This window comes from Anneissia japonica, unplaced genomic scaffold, assembly GCF_011630105.1.
Source record: "Anneissia japonica isolate Jap-2015-1 unplaced genomic scaffold, ASM1163010v1 scaffold287722_len911783_cov160, whole genome shotgun sequence".
Taxonomy (NCBI): Eukaryota; Metazoa; Echinodermata; class Crinoidea; order Comatulida; family Comatulidae; genus Anneissia; species Anneissia japonica.
Window position 1 is genome coordinate 437,416 of NW_022711579.1, and position 23,436 is coordinate 460,851.

Consider the following 23,436-nt stretch of genomic DNA (forward strand, 5'->3'; position numbering starts at 1 on the left):
CGGACCCCAGGTTGGGAACCACTGCATTTATTGGGAAGAGGGAAAAAAGGCCTTCGCCGGGAACCATTCTTTCAACAATAGGTGGCAGTCTCCTTCTGAAAGTTTGTTGTTGATAACAAACACATGTGACACATGCAGTAAAATAACAGGTCGGTCATCGTACTCTGAAGTAGTACTGTAGTATAGCCTAGTAGGAACGTATAGTAGTAGGTTAGGGTTGATTGTTATAGTTATGTTTTATGCTGATGTTTATATACTGTATCTAGAACTGCGAAAGTAGTGAAGAGAGTGACTGATAGAGCATCATGGCGCTAATAAATAGGCCCCTACGAGTCGTATAGTGTCAAGGTTGGTTGCTGAAATGATGACCCGCGGTCGAGCAGTAACATGGTGATTTACCTGCGAATTTAGCCCTAACTAAATATTACTATCGATGTACGTACTACTTGAACCACTATGCGCTAATAGGTCCCGTTAAAGGAGACAAAATGAATAAACTTTCAGAGTTCTCAAGTTATACGGAACGTCCGTCAATAATAGTTGTTATGGAAATTTTGCCTAAAATGGACGTATTACGAAAATACAACGTGACACTACGGAAATTTATCATTAGTCTAGATCCAGAATTGGCTGTTTGTCTACGACGAACGTCCAATGATTTTTTCATCGGGAGTTTTGTTTTTGGCTACATTTTCTCTAAGGACCCTAGACCAATAAGACTTGTCAGATAATACTGATAAATTATTGTAAAACCCCAAAAAAGTGACCCAAAAATCTTCATCCTGTCCAGTCTGTTTGAATTCCACATCTGATAGGCCTCCTGCAATTTTTGAGCAATTTTGCACTCAAGGAAAATTATTAGGTGCTGCGAAAATTTAAGACAACTTAAAACCTTTTGAATAGAAGCCCCATTGGACTTAATCACGAGAAGAAGCCCATTTTGAAAAGATTCCCCCTCTTCAGTTGGCAAAAATAGATCTCTAAAAGAATTAAGCCTATCTATCTGGAAGCCCATGGGCATCAAGGGTGGTCTTCTTTCGAGATAGTACTTACTGTACATTAGACCACAGACCCTGTATATGGGTCTGTGATTAGACTGATGTTATCATTGATTATTATGATAGTATCAATATTATTTTATTTTACTAGCATGGTTAACATTTTTAACAAATATTAAAGAGAATTTCAAATTCGTAGTTGAAAAATGTTGTATAGCAGGGATTCCAAAATTTGCAGCATTCATTTTGAAAAGAAGGCCCTCTATTTAGCATCTAAATAAGTAACTCGAAAAGAAGTCCAGTGAGGCCTATTTTGAAAAAAAGTCCATACAAGGCTTCTAAGAAAAAAGAAACCCAGAGCTTTGCTTTAAGGACGTTAATTATGGAAAATACATATTTTACAAATTAGAGAAGTCTGAACTTGTTTGAAGGTAAATGGAAATGCTATTAATCTGATTTACGTAAGTGTAATTTTGAATGTTCTTGTAAAAGCAACTGTATTTTGTGAAATGGAAATTTATCCTATTCAATGAAAATACTCAAGCCCTGTCAAGATCATATTTTGTCTGAAAAAAGAAACATTTGACATGTCTAAATATGGTCATGATGATATCACATGATGACCATATTTAGGCACATAATGATTATATTTGGTTTTTTTAAAATTACATTTCAGGATAATAATTAAAGAAAAATACAACAAAAAGCCCTCCAAGAATTACCAAAAGTGTAGGACACTCTAACGAGGGATCTCCAAAAGAACAAACATTAGCAAAAAAAAAAACAATATCAACCAGCATAATACATAGTAAGTTATTATGAGAAGTAATAATATAAGAAAAAAAAAAAAGGTTGAATAATAAATTTTAAAAATACATTTTAATTTTTTTGAAAACATTAATATGTACATACTGTACATCAACTTTTTGTCAAAGAAAATTTTGTACAGTAGTTTCTGGACGAAGAGATGTATTCGTAATGTTAATTTTCCTAGTTTTTATTTAATTAACTATTATTTGTTTTAATTTTATTCATTATGTAAAAAAAAAAAGTTTTATACTTGATAAATCTTGTTTTATACAAAATAACAATGAAGTAAATTTAGTATATCTAAAAAGATATATAATGAAAACATATAAAATTTGGAAAAGATAAGGCAAACCAGTCGCTCATTGCCAAAACCTGCTGCAATGTCAACATTTTGAAATCTATTTTATTACTCTAAACTAACTTTTATATATCTCTATATAAATAATATTATTTTCAATGTTAAAACAACAATTTTGGATGATTTGGTGATGGTTTCTGCCTGCGAAATTTCCAAAATCATAAACTTTGAAGGCTGATTTCTCACATATTGTTCCTTAAACAGCTGTATGTTTAAACTCCTGTAACTTCATAATGTTAAAACAACAATTTTGGATGATTTGGTGATGGTTTCTGCCTGCGAAATTTCGAAAATCATAAACTTTGAAGGCTGATTTCTCACATATTGTTCCTTAAACAGCTGTATGTTTATAACTCCTGTAACTTCATAATGAAATGTCAGATTTGAATGATTCTTTTACCATTATATAGCTCTCATTTTACTGTTTAATGCTGTATATAATAACTAAAAATTGATTTTTGCGACGAGTGACTAGTTTGGCTTGTCTTTACCACGTATGTGCCTGTGATATCAAAACGTTTAGAAAATCTGAAACTTTCATTCTTTTCTCCTAGCGATGTGATGGTAAGAATTGTATTGATGATATATGTGAGAATAGAATGATGTTCGGAACACATTATGATAGAATGTTTTGTTCATTCAGCAGATATGAGTACAAAAATTAAATTCCCAACAGAGAAGGAGAAGGCAGAAGGACTAATTCTGGATTATGCTTTGGATAATAATATGTACCCTGTTATTCAAGGTAGAAAAAAAATAACTTTATGAATTAAATTAAAATTAATTCTTTAATTATGAATTATCAAATCGTATTTTATTTAAACTATAAATGATTGAATGTGAGACTATAGTATTAACTAATAAGTTTCTTAAATGTGTATTGTCCCTTCAAAATGAAAAAAAAAAAATCATAAAAAATAATTTTTAAATTAACTTGCTCATTTTGCATTAACATACAAAGTATAAACTTGAGTATAGAAACTATTAAATGAAATGTGTACCCTGATTTTGGAACTGGATAATTATAAGAAAGATAATAACACTTTCAGTGACTGGGAGTGTTTCTATCATTTTCACTGTAAAATGATGGGTAAACATTTTTTAAATACACTAATTTTTATGTTAAATTTGATCATTTTTATGTTTCTTAAAAATGGGCAAGTTAATTTCAAAAAATTTTTTTTAATGATTTTTGTGGTATTTTGCATGGGACAATAACATCTTTAAATGATATGTTAAGTTTAAATTTAAGCTAATTCACAAAGAAACAGGAGTTGTATTAGTCAAATTTGATAAGAAGTACGAAATATATACTATATTGTATAATATAAATGTATATACTACATATAATAATATAAATCTATATATTTCGGGTGTTAAAATCCTGTAATAACAGGATTCCTTACCACTACTAAAATCATCGCCACTCCCTAAGCCTAAGCCTCAGTCTGAGGCTTAGGGAAACAGCATAACTGCTTCCCAGTGGGAAAACAGTGGATCTGTAATGAATAGGTTACCCAGTTTTAAAAAGGTAACTAAGTTTCTATCCTCGTTAAGAAAAACTGGACCATTGGGAGACCTACTTTTGTTTTAAAAAATGTATCCAGACGAAAGAAAGAATACAATTCAAATTATTTTTTAAAAAAAGTAATAATTGCACGTAATTGTATAGCAATAAAAATTTTTTTTTTCATTAAATACAGTTTAAAGAATAAATAAGTAAATAAATAAACCCGTTTCAATACTACATATCAGTTGTTCATTATCTCTGTGTTTTCAATTTGTTTTGTAAAAAAAAAGTGACAACCGTATTGGGCGTTAATGTAAACCTTGAAATTTAATTGGTATGTTCTCATTCAAATACTATGATAAAAAAAAAGAAAAAATGTAAACATTTAATAGAGCATTTTAGTGTTTATTTTTCAAACACAGCTTTTACAGCTAAAGGCCCTCAATATTTGTTGGCTTACCGAGAAAGCGCCATACCAGATGGACGTATTTTTTCACCAACAATCCATGCGATAATTGAACGTGAAGACGTGCAACATTTCCATAAAGTCATCAAAATGCTGAAACTGATGTATGGAAAACACCCAGAAGCAGTGCCTATACGCAAATTTTCAAAAATTTTGACCATATTGAAGATGAAGGTAAAGTTGGGTAAAAGAAAGCTTTAAATTTTTGGATCGTCATAACATGTTTTTCATAATTTGCTTCTTCCAACAACTACATTTCCATCCTCTCTAGATTCAATATAATTCCCTTTGAATCTAGGCAGAAATTCTTCATCATTCGTTTTCTTTCAAAAATTGTCCAGAACCCAGATCACTAATTACACAATTTCTCCCTCAGCATCGCTATTGCTCTGCTTCTTTGTGTCATTCTCGTCATTCTTCTTTGCTTCCTTTCCCTGCTTGTACCTCCCTTCTTCATTCATCTTTTTTGCCATTTGGCCCTAGCCTCGCTTACGACTTGGCCCTTAATCCTGCTAATATCAACCCTTCAGGTATTAAGGCAGCTCTTAACTTTTAAGTGTACTTTATTTTCTTGCATAGGAAAAAAGGTGATTATTTTTAATTGTATTTTAATTGTTATTATATGTAATTGTGAATTTGTGATTGTGGATAATTGCCCTCGATTCTCAAGTAACAATACAGTAAATAATAAAATTGAATAATTTGGTCAGTGAATAATTAGGTTTATGTCTTTCATTGAATAATGGCAGATACAGTACAAATAATAATAATAATAATAATAATAAAACATTTATATAGTGCCTAATAGATCACAGGTCTTTCTAGGCGCTTTATTAAGCATTGTTAGTCACTGATTATCAATTGTTGGGGCCCAGAAAGGCACTCTCAGACCTAAATTTAATTGTATAATTTTTCATTTGTCTCCATTTCTTTTATAATTTTGGGGGTTCACCTCCCCCCGCCCAGCCCTCTTGAATCTACCACTCTGAAGTTGTAACTTTTTATGTCCTTTACATCTGTAGGCCTACAACATGATCACTGGAGCTCATAATTAGGAAAGATTTTAGTGAAATAATAGGTTTTACAAGGTGGATTTTTTGAAATTTGGGGGTCCAGTGGCAGATGCCTATAGGTGGTTTGTGGGAAAAGCCCTGAGAAAAGTAGCATTTTGATGGACTTGTATAATGGATTTCTCAAACACATTAATTTGGGTGTTTTTGGGACCTGAAGAAGTAACATTTATAATGTTATGTCCTGTACGTCTGTAGGCCTACAGCTAAACATTGTTCATATCTACAATCAATGGAGCTGATCAATTTCCAACAAATTTCATACCATATTAGGCCATTAACAATCAACAGTTAGAAGAGCTGGCGCATAAAATGCAGTGCATGAAGGAACGATTTTGTTAAATAATAGGTGTATATAAGTGGATCTTAAGAAATTTGGGGAGGGGGGGTGCATCTGCACATTCTGCACGCCCCTGCCTATGGGCCTGTATTCTGGTTGCTGGAGGCTGTAATGCCAAAACGGGCTACAGCAATACGCCCCCTGGGTCTTTTTTCGTAGGTGTTGTGTCTGGTGAGATTGTAATGCATTGCAAAAGTGAACATACCTGTAGAGAAATAATTAAACCTAGTTTAGCTTATTCATTCATATGGTTTCTCCAACTTTCTGAGCAACGAACAATACAGTATTTTGCTTTTTAAGTGTTTTTGAATAAGAAGTACATAATAATTTTTTTGTACTCTTCCGTCTATATATTTGATATACTGTATTTAATTTTTATATATTTTACCAGCCTGTTAGTGGCGATGATTCATTTTTGGGATTATTTTAATTTTTTTTTTTTTGTAAACTCTATTACAGGTAATGCTTTATGTTCTTTCAAAAGAATCTCAGTTCAGTATACTTTTCTCTAAATTGGATGAGTACTTTCCAGTAAGGGAATTTGATACCTGCATACCAACTAGCGTGGTAAGTTATTTATTTATTTTTCTGCTTTGCCAGATTTACAATGGATAACATCAAATCGAAAATTCCGGTGAGAGGATGTGGTATCAAGTGCAGGCATCTCTAAAGAACACATCCTTATTGTGCACAATTTCCATGGCTACAATAGATATTAATAATAATATATTTAATTTATTTATTCAGATAAAAAAAAAAAAAAAACAGCAGCCAATAACTGAAAGTGTTTGTGAATACTAAAGTCACAAACCACAAAGAAAAAAAAAAATATACGGTATATAAAAATAGGCTCCCAGTGGGAGCATGTCTACTGCCTTATACAGGAGTTTTTGTTTTTTTAATTTTATCTTATGTTCTTCAATATGCAGATGTGTGTATTATTTTAGTGTATCTGGATTTTTCATGAAAATTTTCTTTCATAACAATATTCTGTAGAGGCTTACTACTATATTACACTAAAAACACTTTAAAAATGAGTAACTCTTTGAGTTACCACGTTATGTCGTTGATTACGAAGTGTACTACCATGTTCTTGAGGGCGTCCTTCAAATGACTTTAAAAGACGTTCGTGGCGAACGAGTGCTGCGTCTCTATAACGTGTGTTCGAGTTTCAAAGCTATTCTATTGTTAATAGAGCGCCCCCAACCTCGTGGTAGTAGTACCCATCATGCCTAAACCGGGTTTACCCTTTTCCGCCATCTTTAATTGCTACATCATGACATAGTGTCTGCACCCCCGTTGGGGGCAGTAGACACATAAACTGTGATACAACATAAATATTATCAATTGCAGTTATAAGTCGGGTGACGCTGCACGGCGGCTGGCGCGGTTCCTCAGGGACCCAGCCCAAAATTCTGATTTCCAATTAAATGAGGAACAATAAAGAATTATTATTATTATTGTAAAATTGTGGGTGAATTGTCTAGCAGTGGTGTAACAAAGAAGCATGGAGTCTGGCCAAGGCTACTTTGGGCCCTAGTACCCCCTCTACCGTAGGGGCTAGGTTCGGGTGTAGAGAGCCCAGTGTTTTGATGCTTTAAAGATGTATTTTGATGTTTTTTTAAATGTCCTCCTTTAAAGGCTTCGCTCAGCCAATATGGGCCAAAATGGAGAACATAGATGATTATCCAGGTGCCCCCTGGCTTTAACCTGTGACCGCTCATAGTCATCTACAAAGAAAATTAAACAATTCTACAAAAAGAAGCTTGAGTTGGCCGACTCAAACTCGTTGATAAACAGGAGCTCATTGTTAATTCTTGAAAGTAAGAAATGATCACAAAATAAAATCTTGATTTCAACAAATGTTTTAATTATTACTTGGCATCCCAATTTTGTAGATTGAGAAAGAATATATCCAGTCGATTCATATGACTTGTAGGCGAGCTTTCGGGACCATCATTCTTAGCCAATCAGACGAGAAGATTCATGCTAAAGAATGCCTGGAGAAAAAGTATGGCAGGAAATTTATGCAAAAATTTCAGAGTTCCATCAGAGACTTTCTGCAGAAATTCAAAGCTTGTCTCCCAATACCTATTCTTCAAGAGGTACTGTATTTCTTCAATGTATTTTCAGTACTCAGGCCCATACCAGGTTTTTCTGAAGGGTGTTATCTACACTGTATGGAAACCATGTGTCTGTGGGGGCATCTGTGCACTGGTGAGCTTTAGGGGTAGGTCCCAGTGGGGTCAAAGAAATGGTATAACTGTATTTAGAAGATTAGCCCTATATTTGGCTCCATTTCTAGCCAGCTGGATGCAGTATCAAGACCATAAAAGAGCAGCAGAACTTAGGAATTCAGATGGTGAAATCAAGGGTCTTCTTATATCCCTGAAATACAAAAATCGTCAAGTGTGGAGGGTTGTATCATGCGCGGATCGCCATATAAAAGAGAATACACAGTATATATTGAATGGTTTTATACTTTTGTTATTGTTTCCCCCAGGTTGTTAATGAAGCACAATGCTCACAGTCATATAATCATTTGTCAGTGTCGCCAATCTCTTTACTGGATTCATTGTTCTTTAAATGTTCCCAAAGTGCACCTTCAGAGACCTGGTTGCTATCTGTCTTGGACAAGTTATGGAGCAGTGATGATAAGTACAATGACCAGTCAGAATATGTGGGAGAAAGCCAAATATTCAATTTCCTTTGCTTAGGCTCATCGATGTCATCACAAGCTACTCAAGGAGGAAGCGTGGTCAGTCAATTACTCTCTCAATTAGATAGTGCCAGTCAGAATTTTCTGAATGAAAGCAGTGACTCGTCACCTAATGCTACCAGTCAGAATGTTCTTTATAAAAGCAGTGACTCATCACGTATTGCAAATTCTCCTTCACTATTGAAAAGATACAAAGAGGATTCAAATAAATGTTATGGAGAATTGGCAGACAGTGTAAGAAGTTCTGAGAGCAGTAAATCCACCAGGATTTTTAGAAAGACCTGGGCTGATAGCATAATGTCACAAAATGAAAGATTAGGTAATGCGACAATCAAGGTATCTGGGAATGTTGATCTTCGAGAACAGAATGTACCAGAGAATACACATTCTCAACAGCCTAAGGAACATGTGTCAAATAATGAAGATTCATTACTTGAGTTTAACTTTAACGATGGTAATCATGAGGCTCAGCACAACATGTCAACATCATCAATCCAGAAGACATTTTTCTTTGTTCTAGCTGATGGAACGGACCACACGTCAGAGCATCCAGTGAAGCTGTTTGTCACACCAAAAAATATCTCAATGTCAAACGTTGTTGATGTGTTGTGCGAGGTTCTTGAAACATGTACTTCAGATATTTGCTCCAAATCACATGACGATCTTCCTATGAAGATGCTTAATAACCCTGAGCAGTCTGGAAGATTTGGAGAAAGTGATTTAAATAATCCAGAGGAAAGAGAAAGTTTGTTTGAATTCTTCAACTGCTATTCAGAAGATGAGCAGAACCCAAATGCAAGTAATGACCCAAGTGTAAAAGAAAGCGAATCATTGCCAGGAACCTCAGAAACCAACTTCAGTCGTTCTAGAAAAGTAGATCCTGAGGATGGCACAGATTTGGCCCTGCCAGTGCGTGGTCAGGCTTCTCAAGCAACTGGACACATTCATTACCCAAAACAACTGGCAGATGGGATTGAGAAGCCAAGTGAACACCAACTGGATCTAGATATTAACAATACAAACCTTGATGAATTATATTTGAGGTACTTATTACTATTTTTAATAGATCCTGTTTTCAAAGTTTGCTATTAGTTTACTATACTAATTTATATAATTAGTGTGTTTCTAAATGAATTTCTTTTAATAAGTTAAAATTATAATGGTGAATACAAATGGCATGTCATGGAAAAGGATTTTTAAATCTTTGGTGGTAAATTTATGAACTTGTTAATTTGAATAGTTGGTACAGTAATGTTTTTTTGTAGGCCTACTACTTCTGCTAGTTAGCTGTCGTATTTTAATATACCAGCAGCTTGTCCTATGCATGATTGTAGACAGGTTAATTTTATGCAAAGAATACCAAAAAATATTTCCCTATATGATTTGTACTCGTGGCTGTTATAATTTTTATGAAATTGATGATTATTTTGATGGCGGTAATGTATCTTCAATGATAATCACAAACTCTCCTGCTTTATATTTTAGGTTCAGCCCAGGATATGTATCAACGCAATTTGGAGATGTCAGTCTTGATACTATAGAACCTAAGGAGAACAATGATGATAATGAAGGAAAAAAGACTGGCCAGTTGTGGCGCCATAGATGTGGTAGAACTACAGAGCCACTTGATTTGTCAGCAGGTATTCAATTAGCTCTTGAACAAATTAATTTGTTGTTATTTAGTGAATATGTAAAGTTCAAAACAAGAGAAACGTTTGCTGATCTTTAATAACTGGGTAAAAGGGCTGGTGATCTATGGGACATTTTAGAAAGCCCTTGCTGACACACCACACGTTATAAAACTAAATTTGTTAACAGAACTGAAGCAGGCACCTGCTGATGCAATAAATATATCAACATAGTGCATTTTATACTGCAGATACATATAGCAAAGCAACCATTTGTTTGATATTAAATAATTTTTAATAAGAAATTACGGTGTACATACTCTTAAAGGTTATTCATAATTTATTTTACAGTCAGTGCAGAAATGTCATTTTGAGGACAAAAAAAAGAAAGACATGGTAAGTTTTGATATTGAGTCATCAATTATCTGCCTTAACCGAGTTTCAATCACTTAAATGTTGATGCATTAGCTATGTTATAGTTCAATGATACTAAGCAATTACTATACAATATAATGTTACTTGTTTTTGTAATAAATTTCCTACTTCACTGCATCAATTATTATAATGCACTTAGACCATCTATAAACATCTGTTTCCATTATTATTATTAGGTGTACTGGATGCAAACTATAAGATTATTGGTGTCATGTTTTCATTTATTTTCAGAAATTGGATCAATGATGTTTCTTAACTTCAAGACCATAGCACTGTTACTCAATCTTTTATAGACTTAAAAATGTATATTCCTTATACAATCAAATCATTTTTGTATTTAAGTTTTCAATATGTCGGCATTCTGAAGCCGCGGTCTGTACGGCAACATAACGAATTCATATAATTTGCTAACAAAAATGAGAAATATTTCCTTAAAAAATATTAGACTACCTGTATGAAGTATAATACTTCAATAAAAACCAAAAGTAAATGCTTCATCTAAAAATTATATTTTCAATATATTACATATAATTACTAAATACTTCTTTTTGACCATCTAATTTAGTGGTGTACAAACACAATTTCAGAAATACTAAGAACAATATTAAACTAAACACACACAAAAATAATTACTTTTTTTGTTTGAATACAAAATCTCAAATTCAATAAGTGATATACAATAATTATTAGAAAAATACACACTGTTCAAAGAGTATTAATAGAACAAGAGAGCCAACTATGCTCATTCAGAGTGTAAAAAAGGATACACAATACGCAGCCAGTGTAGGATGCCCCTTGCTGTTTGTATCCACTTTATTACCCGCGCACAATAGTATGACGATTAAGAGAAATAAGGAAATCTACCGCCCTTCTATGAAAGTATTGTATCATGTGGAAAACAGATACACAAACAAACCGTGCGCGGTGACAGTGGGCATCCAACTTACAAATGTGAGTATGCCCTCTTGTTCTATTTATACTCTTTGTTTACAGGTACTGGTTGCTGTAGAGCCACCTACACAAATGGAATGTGCTGTTTATGTAAATTCCTTTGGTGGCTAGAACTTTCAATATATCAACAAGTTGAAGTTAAATCAACTACAAAAAAATTATTTAAATTATTACGTGAACTGTGACCTTCTTATTCAACTAGCCCTGAAAATTGCATTATTGCATGAACATAATACTTTACATATTAAAATTTCCATGAACTTTTTGGTCCACCAGTCCTGAAAATCACCACCACCATTAATACATTAACATAATATTCTCAATGTAATGTTCTCATGAAACAATTAAGGTTCTTTTGTTCTCAAAGTACAGTTAACAGTAACTATCTCTAGTATGGCCGGTTGTACATAAAGTTGAAGATGAGTTGATGTGCAGCGTTTCGATTATCGTGAGGTGCCATGTGACCAGCTCCCTGTAAAGTAATAACCAAGATGAAGAAATAGTGAACAAAAAACATCCCACTGGTAGAAAATTCAGAAAATGTTTGGTAGCAAATTATGTTATACATTTATTACTGTCTGTGTTTCTTAAGCCGGACACTCAGTACGGCCGAAAACGATGCGCAACAGATCGTTTTTAATGACGATCCGTTCAGACTGCAACCGACAACCAGCAGACGGCAGTGCCCGGCTTAAGCGTGATTACTGGATAAATTCTAATGAACATACGGTAAAGCAACTGTATTTGTATATTGATTTAAATACAAAATGAATACAATAACAGCACAGTGTGATGGCATTAGAAAACAAGAAGTTGTAGTTGATACTAAAATTTTCCCTGGGCCCCCTCTATTTTAAATTTCTGGATCCAGAAAAATACGATACTGTACAGGTACATTAATAATTTGGCTGTGCTTATGTATTGAAGGTATGTCTTCTACTAAAGTTTTGTTCATTTGGGAGTAAATTTATAAAAATAAATGTACTGTAATATTTTTGAATTTTAAGTTGCATTACAGTTTACAAAAGTCTCTCAAAAGATGGGAGAGCGACCTGACAGAATAGGGTTCGGAAAAAATCAAAGAAAATGGTCATCTCGATGTTTTGCACGACGTTTGAAACAGTGTACCCGAGTGCATGCCATTTTTTTTTCTGGACACCCACCTCCTGCAAGTGTTTGGATCCGCCCCTGATGGTCATGTAAGATATTGTAATACTAATAGTACGGTAATTATATGAAACAATATAAATATCTATATTATCAGCTTAGCAATTTAGTTTCAACTTGCCTTTATTGTAACAAATGCTAGGTGGTCCTCATATTCTTGAACAAAACCGGCAATCTGATCGTAACCATTGTTGTACAGCCATGGACGCCATTGGACGGATACTTCTTTTCCGAGATCTTTCACAAACCATTCGTTACCGAGGGCATTGCATGTCAGGTCAACATCACCATTGTAAAACAGTAATTTGAATTCCTTTAAAAAAAAAAAAAATTATTCCTTGTTAAAATTGGACCATTATAGACCAATAGATATACAGTATTGTATTATTTAAACAATGTATCCTCTTACTCCTACAATAAACTCAGTATCAAGATTTCTAATACTGTAGTTATTCATCATTGTTGCTGCTGTCCCTATTCCTACCATTCCTCCACCCCAGTGGCTTAAGGAAAGAGGGGGGGGGGATTTATTTGAGATCAAGGGTGCAGAAGTGGTACGAAATTTTATAGCTCTGGTACGTTTGTTTACTTACTTTTGCCCATTACGTCTGCTGGCACATTTGGCAGAAATGTTTAAATTACCAGAAAATGCACTCTCAGAATTTAAATGTATTTTCCCACCCACCCCACCTTTTTTCAAAAAAATGTATGAGGTGTCTGGGGCCCCTTTTGTGTCATTTCTATATTTATCATTATACTACAATTGTCATTGTTTCTTACATAAAGAGCTAACAGTTTCTTGTAGATATCTGTTAAGTCCGGATACTTCATCACATATGAGTCATGTATCTGACTATTGCAGACAGTCCATGCGGGCACCGTGCTCTCAATATGCAGTGCTTGCCGAACATACGGGTCATTCAGATACTTCGTTATAGCGGAGGTGTTAACGCAAGGCAGTTCATTGCCACTTTCGGATAGATCCCATAACTGTGAGAGAAATAAATGAATATTTATAAAGTGAAACATTACAATATTTTCATTTCTTATACCCTAAAGCAGGGGTGGGCCTAAAAATTGGTCAGTGGGGCCTACGTGAATTTTTGATTTAACACTAAGAGCCGCACCCAAACTTTGATGTTTCCAGTGAGCTTCTAAAAACTTCCAAGCACTGCTTTTATATCACTTTATTCTCGGTTTTAATTTTACTTTTTACATATGATTGGTGTCGGGCTGTAAAAAACAAGGGGTTTTCTAACCATTTTTGATTGGTGGGCCGCAAAAAAAACGCTGACGTACTTTGCCACCTGTGCCCAAACAAGGCCTATTCCAAGATTGTAATTTTTCCATAAAATATTTAGCTGTTGAGTTTTTGTGGGACAGTGACACTCTGAAATCGAAATAAGTGTATGTAGCAATACTGCCCTCTTCTTTACCTTAGTAATGTCCATTGCGTACTTCTTTTTACTGTACTTGTTTCTGCCTGTGTATTTCTTCATACTACTACTGTCTACACAATCTGCATTCAGGTTATAGGTGTTCAGTCCAATGTCAGTAACCATTTGATAAATTCCATTCACCTGATGATATGCATATGAGCATAAAATTAGTGCAAGTATCAATTTACTATAAGCACACTGTTACTGTAAGTTATGGAATGCATTTAAGTACTGTACTGTAATATGAACATTAAAATAGATTTACTGATTTAAATTTCTTTAATTTATATATTTAAGATGTTAATTTTAGAAGAAAGCATCAGTATACAAATACAGACTCTTTTACCAACTTGAGAGATGTGAAATGCGTGACTATACAGTTGGGGTACGGGTTTCAGTAACATAATCAATCGTTGATTCCACTAAGTGCATCGTTGGATGAGTTGTTTTGGTCGGGAAAGAGAAATTTTCTCGTGAATTGATTTTTGAACGAGATAAGGAAAGCCTTCTAATGGCTCAAGTTACTACATGACCGTTTTTATATTTTTTAATCAAACCAATTTCATCTAATTATAAATACATTTTCCCCTTAATTTGTGGTAATTCGTTATCACGCATAGACTTGTGCTAAATGCATGACAAATTTATGATCACACATGTGTTTCTGCAAAATGCGTATTTCATCCAATATCACTTTAAAATGCGGGACCGTCCTGCACGATGCGAGACGGTTGGTGACTATGTGATTCTAATTAAATGCTATTTATTTTGAATTCAATTCTGTTTAGTGACATCATTATTAAATCAATTAAAAGTACTAAGACATTATATACACCAATAAAAAATAGTAATGATAGCAAAAGATATAAGCTGAAAGTTTTCTTTCAAATTCTTCCTTGAATAGAATGAAATAAAATACTGTAACCTAAGGAATACACAGCAGATAATAGCTAACAGAACATCAATATTATTACTTGAATAATAAAAAAAAAATCACTAATAATTTATAGCCAACTAATTTATATATCAGGCAACAATGATCTCTATTGTGTTTGGGTATATAATCCTGAGGTCAAACATTGATTGTAAAACTTGTGTGTAAAATAATTCTTACAGTATCTGTGCAGTTGTCATTGGTGGAGTTGTAGTAAGAACACTGGGAGTCTTTACAGCACTGCTCTTGAAGCACTGACCACATACTGTAAGTTTAAACAAAGCTAAAAGTTTAAAACCATACACATCTAGATGTGTATAAGAGACAGATTATAGACCAATAGATATACAGTATTGCAGCCTCGAAACAAGTATATCGCAAAATAGAATCCATGGGCTTCTTTTAAAGATAGCATTTTTCGAGACAGTACAGTATACACTGTATATGAATTTCAAGGAAACCAAAAAAAAAAATAAATAAATAAATAAAACATACTTTAATAGAGTAGTTTAGATAATTTAATGCCGGTTAATACACTCCATGACACATATTGATGCTACTGTACAATGGCCCTATTTATTGTTTTATAGTAGTAATTCCCAAAATTTACAGCATTCATTTTCAAAAGAGGCCCAAACTTTACTTTGCAAAAGTAGCCTTGAAAAGAAGCCCATCTTGAAAAGAAGCCCATCCAAAGTTCACAAAAAGTCCAGGGCTTCAATTCGAGGATTTACAGTATGATATATTGTATGGTCTATGTTTTTATAGTCCTTAAACCTGACATAATTCTGCCAACTAAACTGTAAAGCCAAGCATACTGCACTAATGGTCATTGGCTAAGGACATTCCAGGGAGTGTGCGATGAGGCATATCAATTGGACTGATTATTAATTTTTTTTAAAAAAATCCGCTTAGTCAGCCATTGAGAGTCGCCAGACAATGTCGCATCGTCAAATAATAACACAGAGTAAAGGTTAATTTGTTGGCCGACTTTGTATGACCATCGTACGATGTAGTGTGTAACCGGCTTAAATGGAGGTCAAATCTGCACCAAACTCAAGACTCGATGTCACTTAACATGCTGTCAAAAGATATGTAAACAAATACACAAATACAGGTCCAAAAGGTAGTCTCGAACTGAAGGAGCGAACTGTAATTACCTTATAAATGTAGAATACAAAATCAATAGACTTACTCATTGCCAATGAGTCCATGATAATATATAAATGGAACAATGGAATCCACATTTTTCTGTACACTGTTGAACCCATTTCCAGTAGCAATACCCTTGAAATAAATGACAGTTATTAAATAACTTATAAATAGAGATATAAATGTCAGGTATGTAAAAAGTTTAAGTACCATAGACTCTCGAATAACTGCCGCTCTCGAAATAAACGCTGCTTTTGAATAAATGCCACACCACATTTTTCTTTATAAACGTTTATATATGATGACGTAAGACCTATGACAGGCCTACTGAACTATTGGAATACGTGAGATAAGCAACATGGGAACGGACATGGAAAGTACCACAGCAATATTTTTGTATAAAATATGCACCGTTCTTAAATGAGCGCCTCACTGAAGTCTCCAAAAATGTTGTAAGCGCTGCGGCGCTTATCTGAGCATTTACGGCACTACATATGGTTTTAAATTAATCTTTGTAACAGACCTTTCTATTAAATATAATTTCATATTTTCACATAGATGCACCAGCAATAACAACGTATAACAAGAAAACTTAGTTTTTATTATTGATTTTAATCAATATTTCATAAATTAAAGTTAATTTATGATGTTGCTCCAGCATTTCTTCTAAAATACTGTAACATAGGTTGTACAGTAACAACAAAATAGGCCGCATAAAATGGAAGACGAAGAACTTGTTACGTAGCAACAGCCGAGGGGGGTGGCTTTGGGAGGTGGTGTCCCCTCTGTACGTAAGAAAAAAAAAAAGAAAATTATGAGCTTTAGACTGCATTTAAACTTGTGACGTTAACAACAAATCTGCTTTACGGTATTTCATGAGTTAATTATAACCAGGCAGTTACAAACACCAAAGATAATGTCGGGGAACAGAATCTCAAATTATTTGCAGAGCCAATTGTATGCATTGTGGGCGACTTAGAACCGTCCATTTTCCAGGGAGTATAAATGTTTTTAATGCAAAAAATGTGTGTTGTAATTGAAATTTTCACCGAGTAGACAATGTTATAGCCTTACCTTTCTGGGAATTCCCACCGAATATCGGTATAAAAAGAATTTTTAAATTTTTTTTGCAAGGAGTGACTGGTTTTAACTTGTCTTTGCCACAACTTAATAGCAAATCCCTTTCACAATTATTTCAAATTAAGGTAAGGTGGGGTTATTTTACCTGTAACTATAAAATGCAAGCAACAGTTTGCCTACGTTCTAGATGGGTGTTGCCTACAAAACATCTAAGAAAGATAAACCTGCACCAGACAAGGAGGCCAATGGAGACCTACAGTGCCGCCATAATGGCCTAGCTAGGTTGATTTCAATCTATTTGATACCCATTTTTTCCCCTCTAAAGTGATCAAATGATTTTTGTCAGCTTGATATATATAAACTATCAAACAACACTTAGACTCACTTTCAGGCTTGCATCATAACCTTCTGCTGCATTAATCATTTTCATTGCCAATAAGGAGACATAAACAGAAGCGTAACTCTCACCCATCAGATACAATGGAAGAGGCTGAAGGGCTGGATATTTAACAAAGAACGACTTCAGAGCAGCGTAGTGATCTTCTGTGATCTAAGGAAAACAAAATAGATACAATGGGCTTATCGACTGGTTCATTTTGTTTAACTACGATTTTTCAACGATTGCGTATTATTTTCATTTGACCGGTTCGTAAAACAGACTTCATTGACAACGAAAATTAATGTAAACCATAGTGCATTAATCAGTGTTAAGTTATCCATGTGACCAAAACAAACATGGCCGGTTGGCCAGTTTAGCAACAACATTTGTGTTAATATAATTTAGACTAAATTTCAGAAAATAAAAATTATATTTACCTAAATGGAGTAAAAAAATAATTGTAGGCTAACAGAATTAAAAAACTGGATGAAATTTTTTTTTTTACGAAAAACCCATACTGCCACAAGATGAAGCAACCCCAATTCAGCATGTATCGCAGTAACAATGCAGCTATTTTGTTTTGTTGAGTATTTAATAGTTTTCTATTTGACTGGTCGTCTTCGTTAAGTAGGATTATACCACCGTGCAGGTGGGCGCGATTTAACGAAGAAAGACCAGACCAGATGTTTCCCAACATTGCAGTCGGGGTTTCAATCCCTCGCTGAGCAATGCACTTATCTGCATTGCTTCTCTCCAGCCAGGAGTATAACTGGGTACCTGGTGGGGTTGCCTGCGCTGATTACCAGCAGCAACACTTAAAGCACGTGGACCCAATGACCAGGAAAAGAATTGCGCTTTATAACCTCAAGGAAGAGGTGCATTATAAATGCCAATAACAGTATATCAGTACCAGTACATAAAATTAGGCGTAAAGTAGGGGTTGGGCTTATACCCGAGTTGGGATTATACCTAAGGAACTAGGGTAGCGAAACATAAGCTGCATATGTTATTCGTATGTAAACTGTTAGGACAGTGGCAGATCCAGGGTGTAGCAAAAGGGGCGTTCACCACCGACAGCAGCCAAAAATTCACTAACCAAGTCTCAAATCATTTAGATAAGAGAATAAAATGGCTAAACCTCAAAAGTTTCCAGGCTTCATAACCTCTCGAAACTCATAACTTCAGCCCCCTTTGACTGCCAACTGGTCTACACTCAGGCAACAAAAATTCTGGCTCAGCCACAGACGGAATTGGTAAATGTTACATACCTGGTCATCATCCGTCTTGTAGTTTTTGTCTTCTGAATATGAAAATCCCACTCCGGCTGGTGACTCAAGATAAAGGACATTGGCAAACTAGGAAAGACAATATAAAAATTATGTTATATCAGTTTTGTATGTCAAAACAGAAACATTTTGATTTCCCATTAATGAAACTATCTTTGGTTTTTCAACACAATGCCACTCAGTCAAATTGGAGACTAAACATTAATAACATCATACATTACAAAGAATGTTGAACAATTTATAATTCAAAAATTCATGAAAACAGAAACTTAAAAAGAGCAAAGACCTAGAGAGCAAGGGTGGGTATAAAAATGGGTTGGTAGACCTTAAGTGAATTTTTCATTTAACACTAAAGACCACACCTAAACTTTGATGTTCCCAGTGTGCCTCCAAAAAACCTTCATACACTGGTTTTATACTGCTTTATGTTTTAAGTTTTAATATTACATTTTACAGATAATCGGTGTCGGGCCATAAAAAACAAGTTGTTTTCTAGCCAAAGAGGGTTGGCAGCCCCCACGCATATTATGGATTTAATTAATTTTTGTGGACCGCAAAAAAATCACTGTCGGGCTGTACTTTGCCCGCCTGAGACCTAGTAATTCATATATAGATACATACAGAGTTCCAGCTATATTCATTGTAGTCAAGATTCACTCCATTAGATTGTACCGTGAATGGTCCGTTCTCAGCAAATAAACTGTACAAAGAACTACATCCTGGTCCACCATAAATGAACACTACGAGTGGATCAGTAATCTTATGTGTTGAGGTTATCAGCCTGCAAAAAAAAAAAAGAAGCAAGCTAGCTCATGAATATTCATTAAAGGATGGCTGGACGGATTAATTTGGTGTGAACACCAAATATACCCCACGAAAGTCTGAAGAAGACTTATTTCCAGTTGGGTCCTTCTGGTAGTGATTGGGCAGTACACCGGGAGACAATCCCCTACAGTTTTTTCTGTGTGCACATGGGCGATTTTGTACACAGGACCAACAGCTTACACATCTCAACCGAAAGATGATGCGCTTTTGAAATTCGCGTTTCAGCCCTCCAGCTGAAAACACAAGCACAGCAGCAAGTAATTTTTGGAGGGGCGTGCTCCCCTGCGCACCCTTTAGATACGCCACTTGTCACATGTAACAGGAATATTGGTATTTGGTAGGAGCCAGTGGCATATTTAGGAGTCAAGGAGCTGATAGGTGTGGGGCACAAAATGAAATGCTCAATGATGAAGTGAGTTGAGGGTGGAGTGAAATTCAAATCTTCCATTATTCTGGAAATACTCTTCCAATACTACAAATGTACTGGTGTCCCAAGAGGTTCAGATTTAACAGTAAAACAATATCTTGAGCATATTTGTTTTCCTTCTAAAAAGACAAAAACTTTCCTGCGGGAGTGCGCCCACACCCTGTCAACCCCTAGATACACCACTAGTAGGAGCATGGAGAAATAAGTTGGACCTCCATAGGTGAAGTTTGAATTCTGATTAGGTAAATGCAGAAAGAATTGGTGGTGATAGAAAAAAAGTTAGAAAGAGGAAGAATAGAAAAGCAAGAAAAGAGAATGAAATAAAGGAAAGAAAGAAACAAATGGAAACAATGTAAGTATAGAATTGAAGAAAACGAGAGAATGAAGGAAAGGAGAATATTAAGGATGATATTAAATGTAAAAAGTGAATGGAAAATGAAAAAGAAAAGAGAAAAATAGGTGAAAAAAAATAGTAGTCATTATTTTCATTACTATTTTTACTTGTATTTTCATTATTATTTTATTTTGTTTTATTTGTTTTTCTTAAGCAATACAGTAGATATCATCTACACATACACACACAATCAAAATGGTCTAGTTTTAACTAATTGGGACAGAAAGCAAATATCTGGAATTTTCCTACAGCACAGACATTTGAAACCTTGCAATGACGGACTTATTAGTCTTTTGCAAGATGAAACCATGTAAAAGTAAAGGTGATTGTAGCCTACTGTATTTTTTCATCAGATCCATATAAAATAATTATTATAATTGATATTTTGTAAAGTAGAACAAATGAGTGTTACCAGTAGTGTAGTTGTTTTGTTCCAGTTGCTTTGAGGTAACCAGAGTAATGTGGAAAAGATGGTTGCTTCAGTAAGCCTGGTAAGTTGAGTACTTCATCTGGGTTTGTTGCAGCCATGGAAACCATGATCATTCCAGAGATAATGAAGCAACATAATGCTAGGTTTTTCATGGTGATGTGCACAAGGTCTAGAAAGAAAAACTATTTTCACTAATCAACTGAACAACTAAAATTGTACTTTCACTGTTTTGTCAAAATCTTTAAAAAAATTGTTATTGACATTATTGTTTTCAGTTATTGATTACAGTGGAAGTGCTACTGGGGTAAGGGTGGGGGAGAAATTCCTCACAGATAATTTTCTTACCACCACCCCCCCCCCCCCCCACCCACCTAAGTTTTTTTCTGGCAAAATGAAAATTATAAGACTGGCCAACAAAATTAGTTGCTTCGATCGATCTGTCTGTCATTTCAAGGCACAGATACTTTAAAAACAATGCATTTAAACAAGCACATTAGAAGCGCTACCCATAAATGATGTGATTTTATAAATTATAATTGTATCTCTGGTCTGCTATAGAAAACATATTTCCCCCTAAAATTTTACCTTTCCCCTCACTTGGCTTCCTCCTCCCAGATTTCAGATGCTGGCACTCCCACTGATTGAAGCTACAAAACACATTTTTTTTATATTTCAATCCAAAATATAAAAAAATCTAGGGTCGGCTTATTCTTTTCTATTTAATTTTTAAATACACATATTAATAATTAATATTACTGTAATTAATTAATATTTTTCCCCAAGGAAGAGTCTAAAATAAGACCTTGCAAACTCAGCAAAAATTATTTGTGGTAAATTTGACACCTTAAATTTTACTTATTGACACTGATATTAACTTATATGGTTATATGCATCATGTTTGTGGAAATTCACAATAGGCTGAGATCTGAGTATGAGACATTTTATTTCCAGAACAAAGAAGTAGCCTTTGGCCTACTATAATTGGTTAAAATATTTCAAATGTATAAATACCACTCAATGAAACTTTATACTGGCTAACTCAAAATGTATTTATATAAAAATCACTCATCTTAGTAAAGTTAATTAAAAGCTACAAAACAAATCTCCCCCCCCCCCCTTCTAAAGAAAATTCCCATCTCTTATCCCCACATTCCTTACAGCTTCCACATCTGACAGAAGTGTGCAAACTTTCCCTGCGCAAATTGAGCAAAGAAATTCTTGCACAATTTGCAAAAATTGAGAATAACCTATTTTGGAACTGTAGACACCAAGGATTATGTAAATATTAGGACCACAGCACACTGACTAACAGTCGTATGAGTGTCGACAAAAACATCTTTGCTTCTAATGGGGCCTTGACAGCGCAAAACCATCTGCCCAGTTGCAGACTGAGTTGTCATCGTTAGAAATTATTCCCTGCACGTGCCTCATCAGGCTGCCTTGCATGGAATTGTATCAGCTGACGACTCTTGCTGCAGCAGTGTGCGACCGCCTTTTAGTGACGCTGTGTTGTAAGAGGTGCTTCCTAACATGGAAGCACCTCTTATCAGTGTGTTGCGAAGAATATGCCAAGGAACCCAACAATAACAAAAAAGTATAAAATAAAAACAGTATCCCATCCACACAGATGCTTCTGCGAACTGGACTAACCTAACCTAGAATAGTATTAGTAGGCTTAACAGGCCTGACAGTGGTACTGTAGCTGTGTAAAAGAATGGACAAACTCCCTCTATTTCTTCTTTCTATTTATGCCTGCTTGTCTATATCAGGCCTAGACATTTCCTCTCTCTTGGACCTACAGTACTCACTACCTGGGCTAGCTACTTCTTGTCTAGCCAAGTCTAACTCGCCTATCTAAAATAAACAGTCAAGCATAGGCTAGGTATTTGTACTCCAAAACAATGCCAGATACTTCAAGAACATTACTGCACCTATATTATTAATGATTTACTAATCAAAAAGTTATACAAATTCTGTAGAAAGATATTCACAAACCTTCCAGCACTAGTGAGTTTACTACAACAATAAATCTAGAAACTCCCCCACAGCGCCTGGCCTCTCATGTGAGCAGATAGTCATGTGATCAATTGTATTTGGTCACCTGACCAAAACAGAGCTACATCAAGCTAGCCAACAATCTGCCAGCCAACAAAAAGCCAGCCCACAATTCCAGCCAACAATAAGATAAGATACGATCGCGTTGGACTGCAGATTTCACTATTTACTTCACTGTGTGTGCGGCCTTGTTTTCACATTATATAGGCCTATATAATAATACCTGTCTCTTATACACATCTAAAAGTGCGGATGGCGGGGAAGGAGATGGGGGAGGGGTAGGGATAATATTAGAGGAGTTGGGAAACAATAAGGAGAGGAATTGGGAAACAATATCGTTCGAAAACGACAGATTGTTCCTAAAAATCCCTTGGATTACACATAGGCATGGTGTATCCCTTATTCACACCCCATCGAGGTTAGAGGGGACCGGAGGTCCCGTTTAATAATAGCTCCACCTTTCTATAATTTTCAGTCATTTTTATACTGGTGGTAAATATAGGTAACGATTGCTCGAAAGGGAAGATTTTTCTCGAAAATCCCTTGGTAGGCTTATGGTGTGATACCCCAATCACCACAACAA

At 34.9% G+C, this 23,436-nt stretch overlaps 2 protein-coding genes across 2 annotated transcripts; one reads left to right on the forward strand and one right to left on the reverse strand.

Moving 5' to 3' along the window:
• The first annotated feature begins 107 nt into the window (after positions 1 to 107).
• Positions 108 to 11,055, forward strand: LOC117107560. Its single transcript, XM_033249261.1, has 8 exons — positions 108 to 149; positions 2,813 to 2,911; positions 4,099 to 4,316; positions 6,012 to 6,119; positions 7,451 to 7,657; positions 8,056 to 9,314; positions 9,757 to 9,911; positions 10,251 to 11,055. The coding sequence occupies exons 2-8, from the start codon at positions 2,815 to 2,817 to the stop codon at positions 10,271 to 10,273; spliced, it is 2,067 nt and encodes a 688-aa protein (XP_033105152.1). The 5' UTR covers positions 108 to 149; positions 2,813 to 2,814; the 3' UTR covers positions 10,274 to 11,055.
• Positions 10,172 to 22,912, reverse strand: LOC117107562 (lysosomal protective protein-like). The gene is made up of 11 exons (XM_033249264.1): positions 22,794 to 22,912; positions 20,781 to 20,967; positions 19,344 to 19,503; positions 18,705 to 18,791; positions 17,443 to 17,607; positions 16,021 to 16,112; positions 15,006 to 15,090; positions 13,889 to 14,032; positions 13,233 to 13,442; positions 12,574 to 12,765; positions 10,172 to 11,757 (listed from the first exon to the last, which is right to left on the reverse strand). The coding sequence occupies exons 2-11, from the start codon at positions 20,948 to 20,950 to the stop codon at positions 11,674 to 11,676; spliced, it is 1,389 nt and encodes a 462-aa protein (XP_033105155.1). The 5' UTR covers positions 20,951 to 20,967; positions 22,794 to 22,912; the 3' UTR covers positions 10,172 to 11,673.
• Positions 22,913 to 23,436: the final 524 nt, after the last annotated feature.